General features: G+C 43.6%; 1 protein-coding gene across 3 annotated transcripts in view; it reads left to right on the top strand.

The window, feature by feature from the left end:
* The window catches only part of LRBA (LPS responsive beige-like anchor protein), a 1,864,610-nt gene that overhangs the window by 1,375,382 nt on the left and 471,318 nt on the right, over window positions 1-17,910 (top strand). For all 3 annotated transcript variants that reach the window (XM_069242641.1, XM_069242642.1, XM_069242640.1), the window contains exon 45: window positions 11,506-11,646. In XM_069242641.1, the coding sequence (XP_069098742.1) occupies window positions 11,506-11,646 (141 nt within the window). The remainder of the gene's footprint in view (window positions 1-11,505; window positions 11,647-17,910) is intronic.

The raw sequence follows: 17,910 nt of genomic DNA, 5'->3' as shown, positions 1-17,910 counted from the left end.
AAACACATAAAAAGGATGCAGGAGTTTGGTCCTCGATGGCACATAAATGAAATATTAGATTCTGATGTTTACCCAGTGAGTGTTATCTTAGTGAGAACGCTGTAACCTGCAGACAACACTTGCTATGCTGATACGACTTTCATTGCAGTTTGTTGCTTCATTGTTTGACCTGGAAGCTTCACATCATTCCTTTCTGTCTCTCAAGCCCTGTGCCTAAAGTTTTTTTTCTTGTATCTTTATTGCTAGGGAACACCTTAATTGTCTTGCCTACCAGACAGCGCATTCGCTTTTTATTGTGAGACCTATTGCTAGCTTACACTGGGTTTAGAGTCTCTCATTGCTTACCATTCGTTGGCTTCAGCGTTCCTCTCATTTGCTTGCTTTCAAATTGTTTGCTTGAGTGGGCTTTCCTTTCTCCTCTTCTGTCTGTCCCTCCCATAAAGCATGGAGGCATTGCTTAGGTCCATCCAATTCTCATTTTTCAGGCGCTACATCTTATTTTTATTTAGGCACTCTTCAACGGTGCTTGTGCTTTCCAGCATCCTCTTTAATGTGCTTCTCGTGTGCCCTCTGCAGTCCATGTTGCTCTTTATCTCTTGCCCATGTGCTTCTCGATTTCCTGCTACCGTTGTTCTCTCACCCATTTACTTTCGCTCTCCCACTGCGCTCTTGTACTCCCAGACGAGCTGCAGAGTGAGCGCCGCAGAGCATCAAAGTGGTTGCTCTTTCTTTTTGCTCCACAAGTTTTAGATTTGACTCCAAGGATTGTGCAGTTTTATATCACAATTTTTAGATTTTGCCTATGAGACAGCAAAAGCCGACTGTGGATCACAGTGGTTTAAGTGGATCTCTAAAAGGGTGTGGCCTAGGTAATTAAGGGGGTGGCTTCAACCCTTTAAACTTCAGTGCTGTGCTTTACACTGCACGCTGTCTGATCCGCATTTAGGTGCCACTTTGTGAATTTTCTGCTTTTGCGTCCAGACATATCACACAAAAACAAACATATTCCTAAAACAGTCAAGACCTGATGGCGTTATGAGTTCTTGTTACCAGTTTGATATGAGTAACAACAGTGATTTTGTTGTAAATAATTAGAATTGGTTTTGACAAATGGTGCATAGTTGACTATCGTTGTGTTCGCACTGGAGAGTCCTAGGAATCATATGACCGTGTAATATGAACACTGATATGGGCCACTGTCACTGCTTTCAACCTCAGCTCCAGAGTTCTCAATCATGCCCCATTCGGAACACCCAGTCACATTAAATATTTTTGGGGCTGCAGGATGCACATGGCCTCAAAAGCGATATTCTCATTTGAATTTGTCTCCACAGCCAGAACCTACCCAAACACCTAAATGCTATTCAGCTCATGTGTACCATGCAAGCATTGAAAAACCTAATCGCCCAGCCTTTTAGGGGTGAGACCTCTTTGCTTTGCAAATACTAGGTAAATTCCAATTATAATACAAGACTGCACCAAAGCAAAAAGACTTTACGGATGTTAATGCATTCAAAGTCTTTACTTGTGTAAAATATGCACTATATGTACAGTAACGTGTTGCTGAAACCATTGGCACAGCCAGTAGGTCCCAAAGGTGAAACCTATTGGCTTTTCCACTGCTTGTTTTTCATCTGCTACAGAAACGTCTGTGAATGTCTCTTTTGAGGCCATGAGCATCTGCAGCGCTTACATGTTTAATGTGACAGCTCTATTACTGTCGATGACCACATTATCCACATGACCCCATTAGTTACCAAAATTCTCAACCACCAGGTTGTCCTCATCTGTGACAGTATCATCGTAATCACGAGTGACAATTGCAGTGTCTTCCCAGTGTGCTCTGTCAGTTACCAACGTGGCGGAGTTGCTCATGCAAATATTGGACAAGGAACTACATTGTGCTGAGAGCTTCAGAACTGTGACTTTACACTCAGTCCAGATGTGCACTTATCCTCTTACAAAAATATAAGACCAGACATTTACCCCTGGTTGGATAACAAAGTCAATATATCAAAGGGCAAGGTGAAGGAATAGTAGACGCTGGTGTAATTCTCGTAATTTCAGGAATTTCGCATTCTACTTGTTAAGCAAAATTCCCAAAATTACCCCATTGTCATTTTGCGTAATTAAGCACAATTCGCTGTAAAAATTCAATGTGGACAGGTCATTTGTGGTGAAAATGTACTGCAAATACACAGGAACAAGTAGCATGCTTGCAGCTGATGATTGCCGTGATTTTGTTTTTGCACTTTTTTAGTGCAGAATCCGTCTTCACTTCAAAAATTGTCACAAGGATGTATTTTGTGATAAAACATAACGCAAAAATGATCAGTCTGCATTTTCCATAATTACATGGAATTTTGCTGAGATTTTGTGTAATTATATGAAGGCTAATTTACTCCAATTTTGCACATCTTTCTTTTTATTGTGATGATTATGATCACCTTGAGTGCCCAGTAACTCACCCACTTGCTAATTACTAGCACTAGAGAACCGTAGTTTCAGGAAAGTATTTTTTCTTTTTTTAAGTTAAGGTGTGAGCATTTGAGCTAGCTGTACTGATGTCTCCCAAAAATGTAGGTGGGCCCAATATCAAGGTCCACAGCACCAAAGGTTGGGTCTGCACTGCTGAAGTCCCAGCATACAGAGGCTTGTGGGGAGGGCTTCACACCTGTGCACAGGATTGTAGCATGCTCCAGACTCCAAGGCCAGCCAGCAGTACAGCAGGAGCACAGTAACCTGTTAACTTTCTTCATTCTCTTCCTTAGATGCTTGTGTCCGTCAGTTAGCATGAGGCCTTTATTCGCAGCTACTAGTTAAGGACCCAGTGAAAAACCAATAAACTGAATTACAGACAATTAAATACCCGCCTGTCCCTTGTCTTCGTATCCCCTCTTTCTCACCTTATTAAAGATTTTTGATTCAGGCAGGAATAGATACATTTGTTAAAAGATGGGGGTGATTTGCCCAAAATCAAGTAATTTCTTCAACTTAGGATAAAATCTGTTGTCTTTATGCTTGTTAAACCCACCAGCACACCACACCTTTTCCCATGTTTCTGACCTGTGATTTAAAGGGTTAATGAAGGGACAAATGATGATTGACTGGTATGTGGTTGATACCTTCTGCAACAGCTTGGAGAGGGAGTCTGTGCTGCCAATTTAGAGTTCACATCCTCTGCCAAACCTTCTGTGGTGCATCCCCAAAAGGATGGCGCTCTTGAAGTTTATTTTTTGTCGGTGCCTGATCCTAATTCTCATGCGACATGGTAATGGTCAGAAAAAGCTGCAAAGATTGGGGTGTGATAGGGCATCACATTAGATGCAGTGAGGTAACCTTCTGCCTTTGTCATTCTTTTAGCCGTTCTTCACTAATACTCTCTGCATGTCCCCAAAACCCGTCCGCATAACCACGACCCTTATGCTAAGATCCTGAGAGCATCCTTCTAAATATTATTTTGTATTGCAGACACAACCCAGCCTCTCTCCCCGCTTAAGACTGGCGAGAAAGTAATTTAGTTGACGACCTTTAAAATATTATGAATTTCCTAATTGAACATAAAATTAGCGGAGGGTTTTAAAAACCTTTAAATGCTGTTGTTTTGCTGTTTGTGTGACTTCAGCTCAGTAAACTGTTTCCACTGCATACTGTAGCACGGTTGAATTGCCTCATCTGTTAAAGCAGTTGTCAGAAAAATATGGGCCAGCACAGTAGAATGTATTAGCCCAATACGTTGTCTCCATTTTATTATCGGCTGTAGAGGACGCGGTGATATACAGCTCTGTCGCTGCGGATCTATTGTGCGAAAGGGTTCCTCCGTTTTCTGTGCAGCGCCATTAATTTATAGCAGCAAACAATATGTAGCTCTTCAACTGCAGCAAAGCAGAATCTTTTAATGAGGTGGATGTTATTACCACAATAAATCAGTGCTTTCGTGTAATGTATAATTCAAAGTGTGTATGCCCAGTGTAACTTCTCTGAGTAAGCTGATAGTGTATCATTGTCACCACACAGCTTCACTCTTCTGCGTTTTTTAGCCTCTTTCATTTGAGGGAGACTGTTGTTTTAGTTTTGTAATGTTTTTATTTGCTTCCAATTGAATCGCTGAGTGCTATTGCAGATGTCCTGCATTTTGCCCCTGAAGCCCACTGTAACAATAACGGTAAAAATCAATACCCCAGATCCGAGCAGCTCGCATCCTAGGCTTGATACCGTCTTTACAAAAGGAGGAAAATCAATCCTAATTGGTTTTAGCTGTATATCCAAGGAAAGTAATTCTATAACTATCGACCTGAAGGCAAATAGTCATTTGGAGAGTAATAAAAATAGGAGAAGATAAAGGGAATTGTTAAGACGCTGCAGGATGGTATAAATGCATCATTGATTCTATTTTTAATTAATATAATTTGTACTGCGAAGATGATCTCCTCCTCCTCCATCCGCTCTTTGTAATCGTTGGGTACCATGTGAAGTATAGCCCTAGGATGTTCCAGAGCTTCCGCGCTGCACAGTCTATCTAGTCTAGGATTCCTATTCCTCATAGGGCTTGGATTAGGAGAGCCCTGATGTTTGGCCCATCAGGTGTGTCTGTCCATCTGTCTCTCTCCCTGTTCCATTATTATTTTTTGCGTCATTATTCATAAAGCGCAACTGCCACCAAAATGGTATCCTGGCGCAACACCAATACCTGAATAAGAGGCTGATGACTGCAACTGAAAAAAGTGCTGGAATAAAATAAGGCTTATTTAGGAAAGAGCCATGTTTTTAAAGCCTTTCTAAAATGCAGTAAGTTGACACTGGATCTGAGGGAGGCAGGTAGTTGACTCCACAGCTGGGCTGCTCTGAGCACGAAGGCTCGTCCATCTTGTCTTGTTTTTCAAAATTTAGCAAAGTGAACAAGATTGGCTGATGAAGAGCAAAGGCTCCTGCCAGAGGAATATCTATTTATCTATTTATCCTGTTTTGCAGGGAGACTGGACCATGGCCCTGAAGAGTTTTGAAGACAATGCTAAGACATTTAAAAACACTTGTCTGTTTCAGTGGCAATCAATGAAGGTCCTTTAGTGCCCTAGAGACTGAGGTTCTCCTAGGTCAATTTGGAGCTAATTTAGCATCAGAGACTTGGACTCTCTGTAGCCTATTTACTAGAAATTCTGGGGGTCCAAGCAGGAGGGTGTTACAATAGTCCAACCCCCTTAAAATGACACTGCATACCACTAGCACTCTACTCTGGCAGGAGTGGCAGCAGAAGGATCTTCCGATGGGCCCTGAGTAGTAAAACGCAGGTGTCAGCAACTTTGTTCATATGACACTCCAAGCTTAGTCTGTTGTCAAATATGAACCCCAAATTACGGACTGAGTCGGATTGAGAGATTACTCGGTCCGTAGGCACTGGCCAGAGATTTGGGGGAAGCAAAGCTGGGCACTTGTTTGATGAGCAACACAAGATCTCTGTTTTGTCACCATTGAATTTAAGAGAATTTCAGTTCAGCCAGCCAATAATATTATTCAGGCAGCTGTGAAAGTCATTCACTGTCACCTGCTAGTTGCCTTCAAGTGACAAGATATGATGGGTGTCATCTTCATAGTTAATAAGACAAACATTCTGAGATTTAATACGTGTGATCAGGAGCCTCATATAGATATCACAAAGAATTGGGCTAAGTGCAGAGCCCTGTGGGACACCATGTTTGATGGTCATAAAGTCAGAGCGTTGGGTCCAATGACGATTTCTTCAAAATTTGAGTAGCCTTTTTCCAGGCCAGGGGTTCAGTCCATTTGCTGTGATTGGCAACACATTTGACATAATGATGGAAATAACTAATCTGTCAGATTTTTCCAGAACCTATGAGGCAAACGAGCCAGTGGTGGTGGCCATAAAAATAGCTCAGAAACAATCCTCTGGTAGAGGTTCAACATATTCCAGTTTATTCCCTTGATTACCAGATGCAATTTGGGCCAAATTGCATCCGATTTGAGCAAGATTGTTCTCATTAGGGAAAGGGACCATTTTAGGGACCATAATACCTGCACTGTCTTCCTGGCCATCGGCAACTAAACTGGAATGCCTCGCTTGGTGAGAGTCATTAATGTCCTCCAGAATTTTATTGATCTTTTCATTGAAAAACTCGGAGTTATCTCAGAGGGCCAGAAATGGTACAATTTCTTGTTTCAGGCACTCTGTATTTGACACTTCATTCATGATGTCAAACACCTTTTTGGAGTTATTAGGCACAGCCAAGATGTTGTTAACATAATGTTCTGCTTTAGCCCTGGCAATTTCCTTATTGTATTCCTTCAGGGAGACCTTCTTGTCCTCCTCCTTCTAGGCAATACGCCACCTTCTCTCAGCTTTCCTGCAAGTTTGTTTTAACATTTTCAGGGAAATGCTATACAAGGGGGCTGGTTCCACTGTGTTGTCTGGATTTATAAGAGGAGGCAAGTTGAATAGTAATTTGTTTTGGTTTGAGTTTGTGCCAGGCCCTGCCTAGTTGGTGATTGGCTGCTGCTGCGTTAGGGGTACTTATGTCTCTCTTGTGGAGCTGAAAGTTTACTAGGGCATGATCAGTTCAGCAGAGAGGTAGAATATTCGCCATAGTAGCAAGTCCCTTTGTAGCAAACATAATCCATAATATTGCCACCCTGATGGGTGGGACTCTGTACTAGCTGTTGCATACCTAGAATATCACAGGACCTTTGTAGTTCTTTGAGCAGAGGGGATGGGTCACCCTCAGTCCACAGATTAACATCACCTAAGATAATGAAATTGGTGTGGGCTAAAGCCATATTAGTGAACATCTCAATGAGAGGCTGTAGATAGGAGCTTGGGGGAACTGGCAGGGGATAGCATAGAATTCTGGAAAGAATGCAGTCTTTGCCTGTTTCAGGGTGAAGCACATCAGTTCAGGGCAAGTCAATTCATCTAGTCTTAGTGGGGCAGAGTCCCATTTTCCTTGAAGATTATGCCCACTCCTCCCCACTTACTGTTGTTGCATGGCTTATGGAAGATCTTATAACATGGTGGGCAGTCCAGCCCTAAGTCAAAGGCTGATTCTGGCATGGTCCAAGTTTCAGTTAAAAACAATACATCCCAGTTCTCAGTTTGTAGCATCAAGTAAATTTAGGGGGAATGCTTCACTAACGACCTTACATTAAGCAGTCCGCATCTTAGTGTGTCAGCCTTAGTGACCTTTCTACCACAAGGGATGCTTAGTTGAAACTCACCATACCTAGGAACTTGGGGAGGGTTAGCAATCTGCTTATCGACGTAAAGTAGCAGTTCCCTGGTGTAACATAGTTTAGCACAGGAGAGCCCCTGTAAATCTGAGGAGCAACCAGAGGCATGGCTGGCACTGTGAGCATCTGGATTAAGTAGTCTCCTCCTTCTGAGGAGAGCTATACTGTCGCCCAAACGGTGGCTGGTGAATTTCTCGCTCTAACAGGTGATTCAAAATGGCCCAAACACTTATTAACACTTGTTAGGACGCTCTATGCACCGCTGGAGTTGGTTGGAGCATCAGGACATTTCGCTGGTCACAACCCACCTGGAGGAATCCTTAATTACCAGAGCACAGGAGGCAGCATCTGGCAGATCACAAGTTGGCACCAACATCCCGAGGTTGTGCAGGGCATCTTGCAGTAGTGGGGCGAACCCTGGCTAAATCTTATTGCCACTGAAGGATGTGCACTGTCAAAGGACTCCTGTATGCCTTCCTTCCTCGAGTTGTGAAAAAGATCAGGTGCTATTGGGCCTAAGTCATCCTAGTGGCTCCACATTGGGCCAAGAGTGTGTGGTACCTGTAAGTTCTGGGCATAAGCATCTCCCCTCTGATCAGGCTACCACTTCAGGAGTAACCTTCTGTCACAGCAGCATGACAGGGTCCATCAACCGAATCTGTGCAAGCTATATCTCCGTGCATGAAGACTGAGTGGGAGCAGTTGATTGTGTTTGATCTGTTGCCTGAAATGGTGGATGTCGTGCTTGCCGCCAGGTGCCCTACCACAAAGTTTGTTTATGCTGGGCACTGGGTAAAATTTGTGTCCTGGTGCAGTGTACACAAAATTGACTTTTTGCTACTAAAGCTGTTGGATATCATTTGTTTGTTTTGTCAAGCATCGCAGTGGGCACCATTAAAGGCTGTCTGCCCTTGCAGCATTTCTATGTTTACTGAATGAACTGTCCTTGTTTAAATCACCTGTTTTGATGAGAGTTATAAAATGTTTGACACATGTTTCCTGCCAAACCAAATGTGATTCCACAGTGGCCTTCCCTCCACTGCTACAAGTCCAGGACTTAGTTTGGCCTTGATGTTTCTCATTTATACATCCTTCAAACTGATGCACACACTTCCTGCGTCTTCTGACCTTAAAGGATATCTTCTTCATAGCAATTACTTTAGCTCGTCACATGAGTATAGTTCAGACACTGTTGGTGCAACGGCTCTACATCACCTTTTTCCCAGACAAGTTTGAACTGAGGACGTAAGTAGTTTTCTTGCCAAACGTCTTGACTCCTTTACTCGCTGGGCAACCCACCACTCTACCAGTGTCCTTTGCTCCCCCTCATAAGAGGAGGAGAGGCTCCATCAGGTGGACCCCTAAGGGGCTTTAAGCTTTTGTATTCATCATACCAAGGATTATCATGTGGATGATCCGCTTTTTGCAGGCTTCTTAGGAGCAAAGAAAGGGAAGGCTGTGCTAAGGAGGGACTCAGTTGGGTGGACTGTCCTCGGCATTAAGATTTGCTAGGCACTGGCCATTAAGCAGAAGGTCTAAGAGCCGATTCCACACTACTACTGATTTGGCATGCAGAGAACCTGTCCTTGATTTCTGCCAAGCTGCAACATGCAGGTCAGTGCCTATGTTCATGAAGCATTACTGTTTTGACAGCCAGGGCTGGTGGAAAGGACTTTTTGCCCTCTTTGTCCTACAAAGCCTTTGGTCTTAGTCCACTCCACAGACCTGGGGAGTCACTGCTTTGGTATCTGTTCTAAGGTCAGGAATCTGTGATTAGAGGTACTCGTCAGAAAAACAAGTCACTAACTTTAGTAACTTAGGCAATGCTCTTTCTGGCATGTACTCTAACTGCAGATTCCTCACTGCTTTTTCTGTGTAATCCCCTCGTTTGAACATCTAAAAATGCCCCAATTTAGAAATCAGCATATCAATCCAAAAATTATTCAAACTCTGTCTGAGGGTGTGGAAAATGATAAGCAAGAAACCAATGTCAGCTCTGAGGGGGTGGCGCTTATATGTGGCTGCAGACCTTCACTTCTGGGATGTTACTGAGCCATTCAGCATCCACATGGTACCACCTAGCAGCACATAGGAGCGTTGCTGGAAAAGGTTTCTGAATCAAGCCTGGTTAGGAATCTGCGATTAGAATATGCACCAGAAGGAGGGTTCCCAAAAGTAACTTGTTCTTTTGGTACTCATAACTTGAGCCAGCTCCTTTGCTTCTTGTAAGTAACATCACTTTGCACCAAGGCTGTATTGGGAATGCAGCTTAGAAAAGTGAGAATTGAAAGAAAATAAGAAAACCAACCCACACTGGTTCTCAAACCTTCTACAGTGGATCCATAATGCCTCTCTGGAAAAGGTGTATAAAATTAGGATCCAAAATACCCCTCTTATTGCAGTCCTACATTCTTATTGACCAATTAAAAGAGTGCTTTGCAGACTATGTAAAGATATGATGTGTGACCAGAGCTGGTAACTGCAGAATTTCCAGGCTTCCAGAGGGAACCTGGGTAACATAACATGAGGTCTGTACTTTTCTGCTGGAATCGTTGAGGATCTGTCTAAAGAGCCCACAAACATGCCTACCTGCTGAGAGAGTAATGGAGTGTTCCTGGCTCTACATAAGAAAAGAGTGTCTATGAAACGGGGACCAGTCCTGAAGGAAGGTGTCAGTCATCCAGGCTCCTGGGTCCAGGCATCAACTCAAAATGACTATAAGCTGGGAAGCAATGCGATCTAGGTCATGAGGACCCCAAAGATGTGAAAGATGTTCAGGTCCAGCATCCAGTATCTGGAGTCCCAAAGGTGTCTTGAGAATCTGTTTTCTGAGTTAGAGAGTCCAGAAGGTACTCCACTACCACCAAGAGATTTTTGTGGCTGCAACGTTCACAGAGATCTCTAGAAAGGCCAGAAGTCCTGAACTTGTACCCCTGAGCTTGTCAACATATCTTACCACTGACAGATTGTCCATTCTCAGATGAATGTAACAGTGAGACCTGTGTGTGATGAGACATTTGATGGTGAATTTACCAGCAAGGAACTCTAAAGCTTTGATCTGAAGATAAATGGAGACCAAAGGCCTCTGGCCAGTAGAACTCTGGAAATGCACACCAGCCCAACTCGCTGGTGGTGTCTGAGTTGATTATCAAATCTGGATAAGCTCCAAGGTAGGCTTTCCTTTCTAGGGACCCATCTTGAAAACCATTGCTGCAATTTTGCATAGGAGTTGGTGTCTAATAAAATGTACTATGATAATGACAAGCCTTGACGAATAGGGTGGATTTTCCAGCACTGATGCAATCCAGTTCACCACACCCCAATCAACCCCATTCAATCCAGTCCACCTCACTCCAATCCACCTCACTGCAGTCCAGTCTACTCCACTCCAGTCTATCCCACCCCACGCCTTTCGAATTCAAGGCCGCTCCTGTACACCCCACCCCACTCCATTCCACCCCACCCCACCCCACTCCACTCCAGCCCAGCCCATCCCATTTCAATCCAGTACACTCCACATCCCACTTTATCCCAATCCTCCCCACTCAACCACAATCCAGTCCACCCCACTCAGTCAAATCCATCAAGCCCACCCAGTCAAATCCACGCCACCCCAGTCAAATCCACGCCACCCCAGTCAAATCCACCCCACTCCAGTCCACCACACATCAGTCCACCCTGCCCAAGGAGATAAGGCAACAAAGGTGGCAAATACATTATTTTAAGTGATGAAGGTGAATTGAGAGGAAGGTTTAACATAAAAAGTATAAATAGAAAGATCTAGCTAGAGGGATGCAAGAAAAGGGGTGTCTTAAAGGAAAGGGTCGAATACAGGGAAAGAGGAGATTGAAGGAGGCCTCGCTGAGTACGGATCTCTTGCCAGGAGCAATCATAAGAAAGGGCGTTTGCTGTAGATGGGCTATTTATACTCCCAGTGATGACGCAATACCTTTATGTCTTAAGTTTTTATTGCTGCTGCCAGGATCTGATTAAAGCGGTAGTGCATATTGTACTACCTCGCTATCTTGTGATAAAACTGCTTAGTTGCTATTCAACAAATACGTTGTTGACCATTTTGTCCAAGTGAATATTTACTAGTCAGTTTGTCAGTGGAAAAGCGGAGGTCATGAGAGCTATACACCGTCGCCATAGCGCTCAGATATTGATTTCTAGCACGTTATATTGTACACCAATGTGTTTAGGTGAAGAAAGTTGTATGAATCATAGATGGTTATTTCATGCAGTGTTTGTCTTGTTTTTCCTCAGCCGGTTGGAGCGCTAAACCCAAAGAGAGCAGCCTTCTTCTCAGAGCGCTACGAAACGTGGGAGGACGACCAGGTTCCTAAGTTTCATTATGGCACTCATTACTCAACAGCAAGTTTTGTGCTTGCCTGGCTTTTAAGACTTGTAAGTACAGATTCATCGTGAATGTGTTTTTGCATAAATATAATAATCATTTTTTAACTTTTCATTAAAATGTTTATTTTTTCAGAAATGCAGTAGTATTTTTGAAGTTAACTTTATTAGCAGTTCAGTGGCCCAATATTACAATTGCAATAACCAACAACGTGACATTTATTTGCAGTTTCTAGTGCTCTCTTTTTAGTATAAGTGATTGATTGTACGCTGTACTGCCTCACTTCATTTACTGATCCTGCAGTGAAGACAGCCTGGAATTGCCAAAAGTTTGTTGGACAGCAGAAGATGCTCTTCTATGGACTATTTTGTGAAATGTAATCTGTGGTGTAAAATATCTAAGTCGATGACATAGCCTTTTGATGAGGAAACCACCCCAGAATCATATATTTTCAATGCTTAGGTTATCTTAAACATCTGACAATTAGCTGGTTAAACGAGGCATGCATATGTGAAAACAAACAGTAAAAATATTGCGAATCATATTTTTGTATTTCTCAGACAAAAGCATCAGTGTGTTAATACAGACAATTGCACAGTGCTTTCTGCAAGCAAAAGAATCAGTCCACTTTGTCAAAAGAAGAAACCACACAATCTAATGTAAGCAGCTGGAAAGAGTAAAATCAAAAGTGCTAGATGATATTAACAGTTAGAGCAGCCTGGAGCTTTTACTTCTGTTCTGTGCTGCTTGTGATTGTCATTCTGGGTCACCTGAATGTAGGCCGGTAGCTAAGTCACGCAAGCTCTCACTGCAAGAGCGGTGACATGTCTTTCTTCGGACCATGGCTGAGTCTCTCCCAGAATAATGTCAAAAGCTGGAGCAGTGCCCAGTTCAACCAGTGCCTCATTTGTAAAAGGCTAAGTGCTGGTGTCCAAAGTTTTGTTCACAACCTGCTTCTGGCACTATCACAAATCGGAGTGCAGAATACCAAGGCTGCGGAGCCTTAATTCCAACTCATGCCTCTTTCATCCACCACCCGACACGCCCTTCCTCTTTACCTCCCTCTTGCATGTTCTTTTTCACCCCTGCTTTCTCTCGGTCCCATTTGTCCCTATCACGTTTTTCCCACCTTTCTCTTCATCCTTTTCCTTTTTTGTGTTTTTCTCTGTCTTGGCTCTGGACCAAAGTGTGTTGAGGAAACATAAGTGCCGATCCCCAGAAGTGTGTGCTACTAAGCACCACCTGCAACCACCGGCTCGAATTGAGCACTGATTTCAATTGTGTTACACAGAGCTGTACAACGCTCTCTCAATCCTTTCAGCAACCTTTGACCTAATCTGTCTGTTCTGTGGTGGTTGTCAGGTGGCGTGGCTCACAAGTAGCATGGCCACTTGTATAGCCATTGGTTTGTGGGTGGGACTGGAACTCGGATTGCACCTTTAAGCCCTTGTGGGTCTAAGCATGCACTATAAATAGGGAAGGTAACAGAAGCCTGCATATGTGAAAACAACACATATTTAGGCAATCCGCACTAAAACCTCGTAGTGATTAATTCCATTCCACCTGTCCATAGCTGTGGTGCCACCTTCTGTATGTTTTTTCGGTTGTCATTAGTAATATGCAGCTAAAGGTGTGAGATGCCACTAGAAGTGCGGTTTTTCTCAAGTTCAGATCCAAATTGCAAGCTGCTTTTCTAGTGAGAGGGAACAGGCTGCCATCAATAATGATCTTCAAACTTTCGCAGTCCATATTGTTGCTTTACCTGGTGATGCTGAACATGCAGATCTGGATGGCAAAAGCATATGGGAATTAAAAAAGGTAGCAACTTATGTTGTTGCTTGGGTGGCTTGATGTTTCACTTTCCTTGTGGATGGAGAAACTCTAACTTCTCTGTTGGTTTGGGATATATGGTTCTTGTGCATCTATAAATCCAACAACACAGTAGTAGTCCAGTCTCATCTAAAATGGGATGCCCAGTCTATTCTAAAGCAACATCCTTTCCTTCTAAAAGGGATCAAGGTGTTGCAGAAGTGTGTAGGATTGCCCGAAGATATAGCCTGGATGCTTTTTTTTTTAAGCTTACTGCATCTTTTTTGCAAACTGCATTTGGTCATTAAATCCGTGCCTCCTGTTTACTTGAAGCATGGCTTGTCAGATGCTGTTACCCTCTATGCTCATTTTGGAATCTGTGAATCAGCAGGTTAGGCTGGAGGGAGAAGAGTAAGATACTTTTCAGTCGTGGTGATGCAATTAGATTCAGTCCTCTTCTCTTAAATTGTGCCTGTATACATAATGGGATGATTGCACTAGGTTTCCTCACAAAATATTTCAAGTTAACAGCGTTTTTAGAAACATTTTACGGATCCTGCAGACAATACACAGCTAGTTGTGTAGTACAGGCGAGCAGTAACCAATTCCTACTACAGCTCAAAACTGAATTTCAAAATGTAATTTTTATTATTATTAGTATTACCTTTTTAATGGATTATTTAACTGAAATGCAGATAACTGGATTAAAGAGTTGTTTCAATCTACATTAAAATGTGGAAAATAGTAATATTTTCTTCATGGATGCCTTATAGGAGATGTTGATTGTTAATAATGCATTTGCTTAAACAATGCATGCATTAGGGGACTTGAAAGGTTATTTGTCTCAGTGGAAGTAATCACTTTAGGAAGGCATTAGCAGCAAGTTCATTAATTAAAGGTTGTTAAAACGGTATAAGAAGTAATACATTCTGCATGTAATTTATAGTGCTTGGCGAATTTCAGACTGTTATGCAGTAATATGTACTTGAGTATTCTTTAAATTAAGAGGAAGTATTTACATATTTAAGCATGTTTTCACAAGTATGCATAGTTCAGATCATACTGAAGTTGTATTGTGCATATTGTGCAGACCACATTCCCATGATGTTGATTGTAACAGTTTGTTCAATTGTACAGCACTTGTATGACCAGGTGCTCAAAGAAAAAACAGAGGTGTCTGCACTTGTGTTTTGTAACAATGGTTTTAGTCCAGGGCAGTACCAGCACTCCGAATCTGACGCTTATCTGTTTTCAACAGAATGTTTAAGCATATGATCAGCCCAATGCTATCCAGGCCGAATTAGAAAAGTGACTAATCCTTTCAGTACTATCCATGCCGAGCTTTAAAGTGTTGGTGGTGTTGTAGATGTGGTCAGTATAAAGGAGCAGCTCTTCACCTGAAGACTGAAAATTACCCAGAGTTCCCTACTGTTGTAGTGTATAACATGAAGGGAGACACTAGACAGCAGTAGATATCTTCGCAAACTCAAGTTAGCCTTTCTTCAGGAGTTCTTTCTAACTCTTTCCACACTTAATCAGACAGCCAGAACTTGTTTAAACGTCTACCTTCCCTGCCGTCATTGAGACCTGTCCATAACCATGCTATAGGCCGCTATCCTGGGAGCCATGTATCTTCTCCATATTTGGGGAAATAGTTTTTATGTCTATTCCTGAGGGGCAGATTCATCCCTTATACACAGGATTGCCATCTTCACTGAAATCTCAGATGTGCATATACAAATTTGACATCTTCTCTAAAATCGTAACTGTAGATCCAAGGACTGTACAGTCATCTCTCGGCCTCTTAAGTGAACATCCAACCATGGGGCATTTCTAGAGGGCATGCCAGAAAGTACCCTTTTCTCCATACGATCAGTAAATGACACCCACCCTGGTCATTTGTGTACTCATATATTCTGTGCAGGATTTTCAGCTGTACTAGCTGAAACTCCAAGCAGATTGGCACCTTTATTGGGTCTATAATCACCCTAGTCTCTCTCACTCAACAGGCCCAGATGAACCTATAGCCTAACTAGCATATTTGAAATGATTCTGAACAATATTTGGGCCTGTAATGTAGTGAGTTGGCATCATACATTATTTCAGTGGCATGGTTAGCAGAAGAACAATGGATTAAACCCAGATCTGTGACTGGGGTGACTGGTTGAAAAGTTTCAGCACTCTGTCTATCATCCTTTTGTGTTGCTATGATACCGATGCTTCAGCCTCTATCCTGGCTTTCGGTGAGAATGAATCTGAGGCTGGTGGGCCTCATGGCCTCCTGCATTCTGCTGGTGACACGTAACAGATGGCATATGCGGGCTCTGCAGTGGGACCTGAAGTTCCAGTGGGCACAGCATCAGGGGAATCTCTCCGACATGGTCCAAATCTTGGAGGGAACTGTGCAACATATGCAATGGGGGCTTTTGAACCTCGATTGGGTCAGAGGCAGATCCTTCTCCCTTCCCCAACCAGATCGGGCAGTAGTGACAGATGCGTCACTCCTGGGATGGGGCAGCCACATAGGAGAGGTAGAGGTCAGAGGTGTCTGGTCTGCAGCAGAGTCCGGGCTCCATATCAGCCTTTTTGGAGCTCAGAGTGATCAGGCTAGCATTGAAAAATCATTCCTTTCGCACAGGGAAAGTGGTGCAGGTGTTCACGGACAACACCACTTCCATGAGGTACTGCAACAAGCGGGGTGGGGTCGTGGATCATTTGTCAGGAGGCTCAGCGTCTCTGGACACGGCTAGAAAATCAGGGCATTTTCCTGGTGGTTCAACATCTGGCAGGTTCTCTGAACGCCAGAGTGGACAAACTCAGCTGTCAATGCCTGGTCAATCATGAATGTTGTCTCCATCCGGAGCTAGCACAAGGTCTCTTTCAGCAGGGTGGAGAGCTTTGGTTAGATCTGTTCACCTCCACAGAGAACGCCCAGTGTCAGCTGTTTTGCCTGTTGGAGTTTCCAAGGCAGCGCTCACTCTGCGATGCGTTTAGTCTCGAGTGGAACTCAGGCCTTCTTTACGCCTATACTATTTCTGCCCAGAGTTCTCAAGAAGATCAAAAACGTCCGGGCCCAAGTCATTCTTATGGCTCCAGACTGGGCACGAAGAGTCTGATAATCCGAGTTCTTGAGCATGGCCATTGATCCTCCAATCAGACTGCCCCTTTGGGAGGAACTTCTGTGGCAGCAGCAGGGGATGGTTCTCCACCGAACCTGTCCAGTCTCTGCCTTCTTGCGTGGAGATTGACTGGCGGCAGTTGACAGGTTTTGACTTTCCTTCCGAAGTCTGTAATATTATCTTGGCCAAAACCAAAACGGTATATATGCATGTTGTTGGAAGAAACTTGTGGCATGGATCACAGACACATCTGTTTGACCCCCTTTCTATCCCTCTATGAGAGGTCCTCTTGTTTGTTCTTTCCCTAGCCCACCAGGGCTCTGCTGTGGGCACCCTCAAGGGTTACTTGTCTGCTATATCTGCTTTCCTGAGATTACCTGAACAACCCGCCTTGTTTAAATCTCCTATTGTTGGTAGGTTCCTGAAGGATCTTACCCATATGTTTCCTCCTTAACCGTTCATAATGCCCCAATGGGATTTGAACCTGGTTCTTACTTTTCTGATGTGTGCTCCTTTCGAGCCACTTCATAACTGTCCACTTAGGTTTCTTACTTTAAAAACGGCCTTCCTTGTAGCCATCACTTCTGCATGCAGGGTGAGTGAGCTGTAGGCCCTTTCTTCGAAGCCACCCTTCATTTCCATCCATCTGGACAAGGTGGTGCTTCATACCAACTGTTTCTTCTTACCAAAGGTGGACACGCCCTTTCATGTAAGCCAATCTGTCACCTTGCCTACTTTCTACACGCCCCCACATCCTTCTGAGGAAGAGGAGAGACTCCACCCCCTAGACCCAACAAGATCGTTGGCATTCTACCTTGATCATACCAGTGAGTTCCGGGTGGATGATCAACCCTTTGTAAGTTATGTGGGTGCGAAGAAAGGTCAGAATGTGCAGAAGAAGACCATCTCTAGATGGGTGGTATTCTGTATTAAAATGTGCTACGTATTGACTAAAAAGCAATCTCCAGAGGGTTTGCGTGCTCACGCCACTAGAGCAACAGCTGCAACCACTGTATTAGCATCTGTCAGGCAGCAACTTGGGCGTCTGCACATGTTCACCAAACATTACTGCCTGGACAGTCCGGTCTGAAGGGAAGGGTGCTTTACCCATTTGGTCCTGCAGGACTTCCTAGTATGATCTTGGTTGGCAGACCCACCTTCGGGGATGGTATTGCTTGGGTGTCTATTCTAAGGTAAGGAATCTGCAACTGGAAGTCTATATCAGATGAACAAGTTGCTTACCTTTGTTAAATCAATATCTGGTAGAAACAGTCTAGTTGCAGATTCCTTACTGACCCACCCATCCTCCACACTCTGCAAACTGATTTCTAGGGACAGGGACTTCCCTTTCGGGCCCTAGTTCTGACGCACCAGGGTCAGTGACCA

The sequence above is a fragment of the Pleurodeles waltl genome, chromosome 1_2 (assembly GCF_031143425.1).
Source record: "Pleurodeles waltl isolate 20211129_DDA chromosome 1_2, aPleWal1.hap1.20221129, whole genome shotgun sequence".
In the NCBI taxonomy this organism is placed as follows: Eukaryota; Metazoa; Chordata; class Amphibia; order Caudata; family Salamandridae; genus Pleurodeles; species Pleurodeles waltl.
This window is presented reverse-complemented; position numbering and strand designations above follow the sequence as displayed.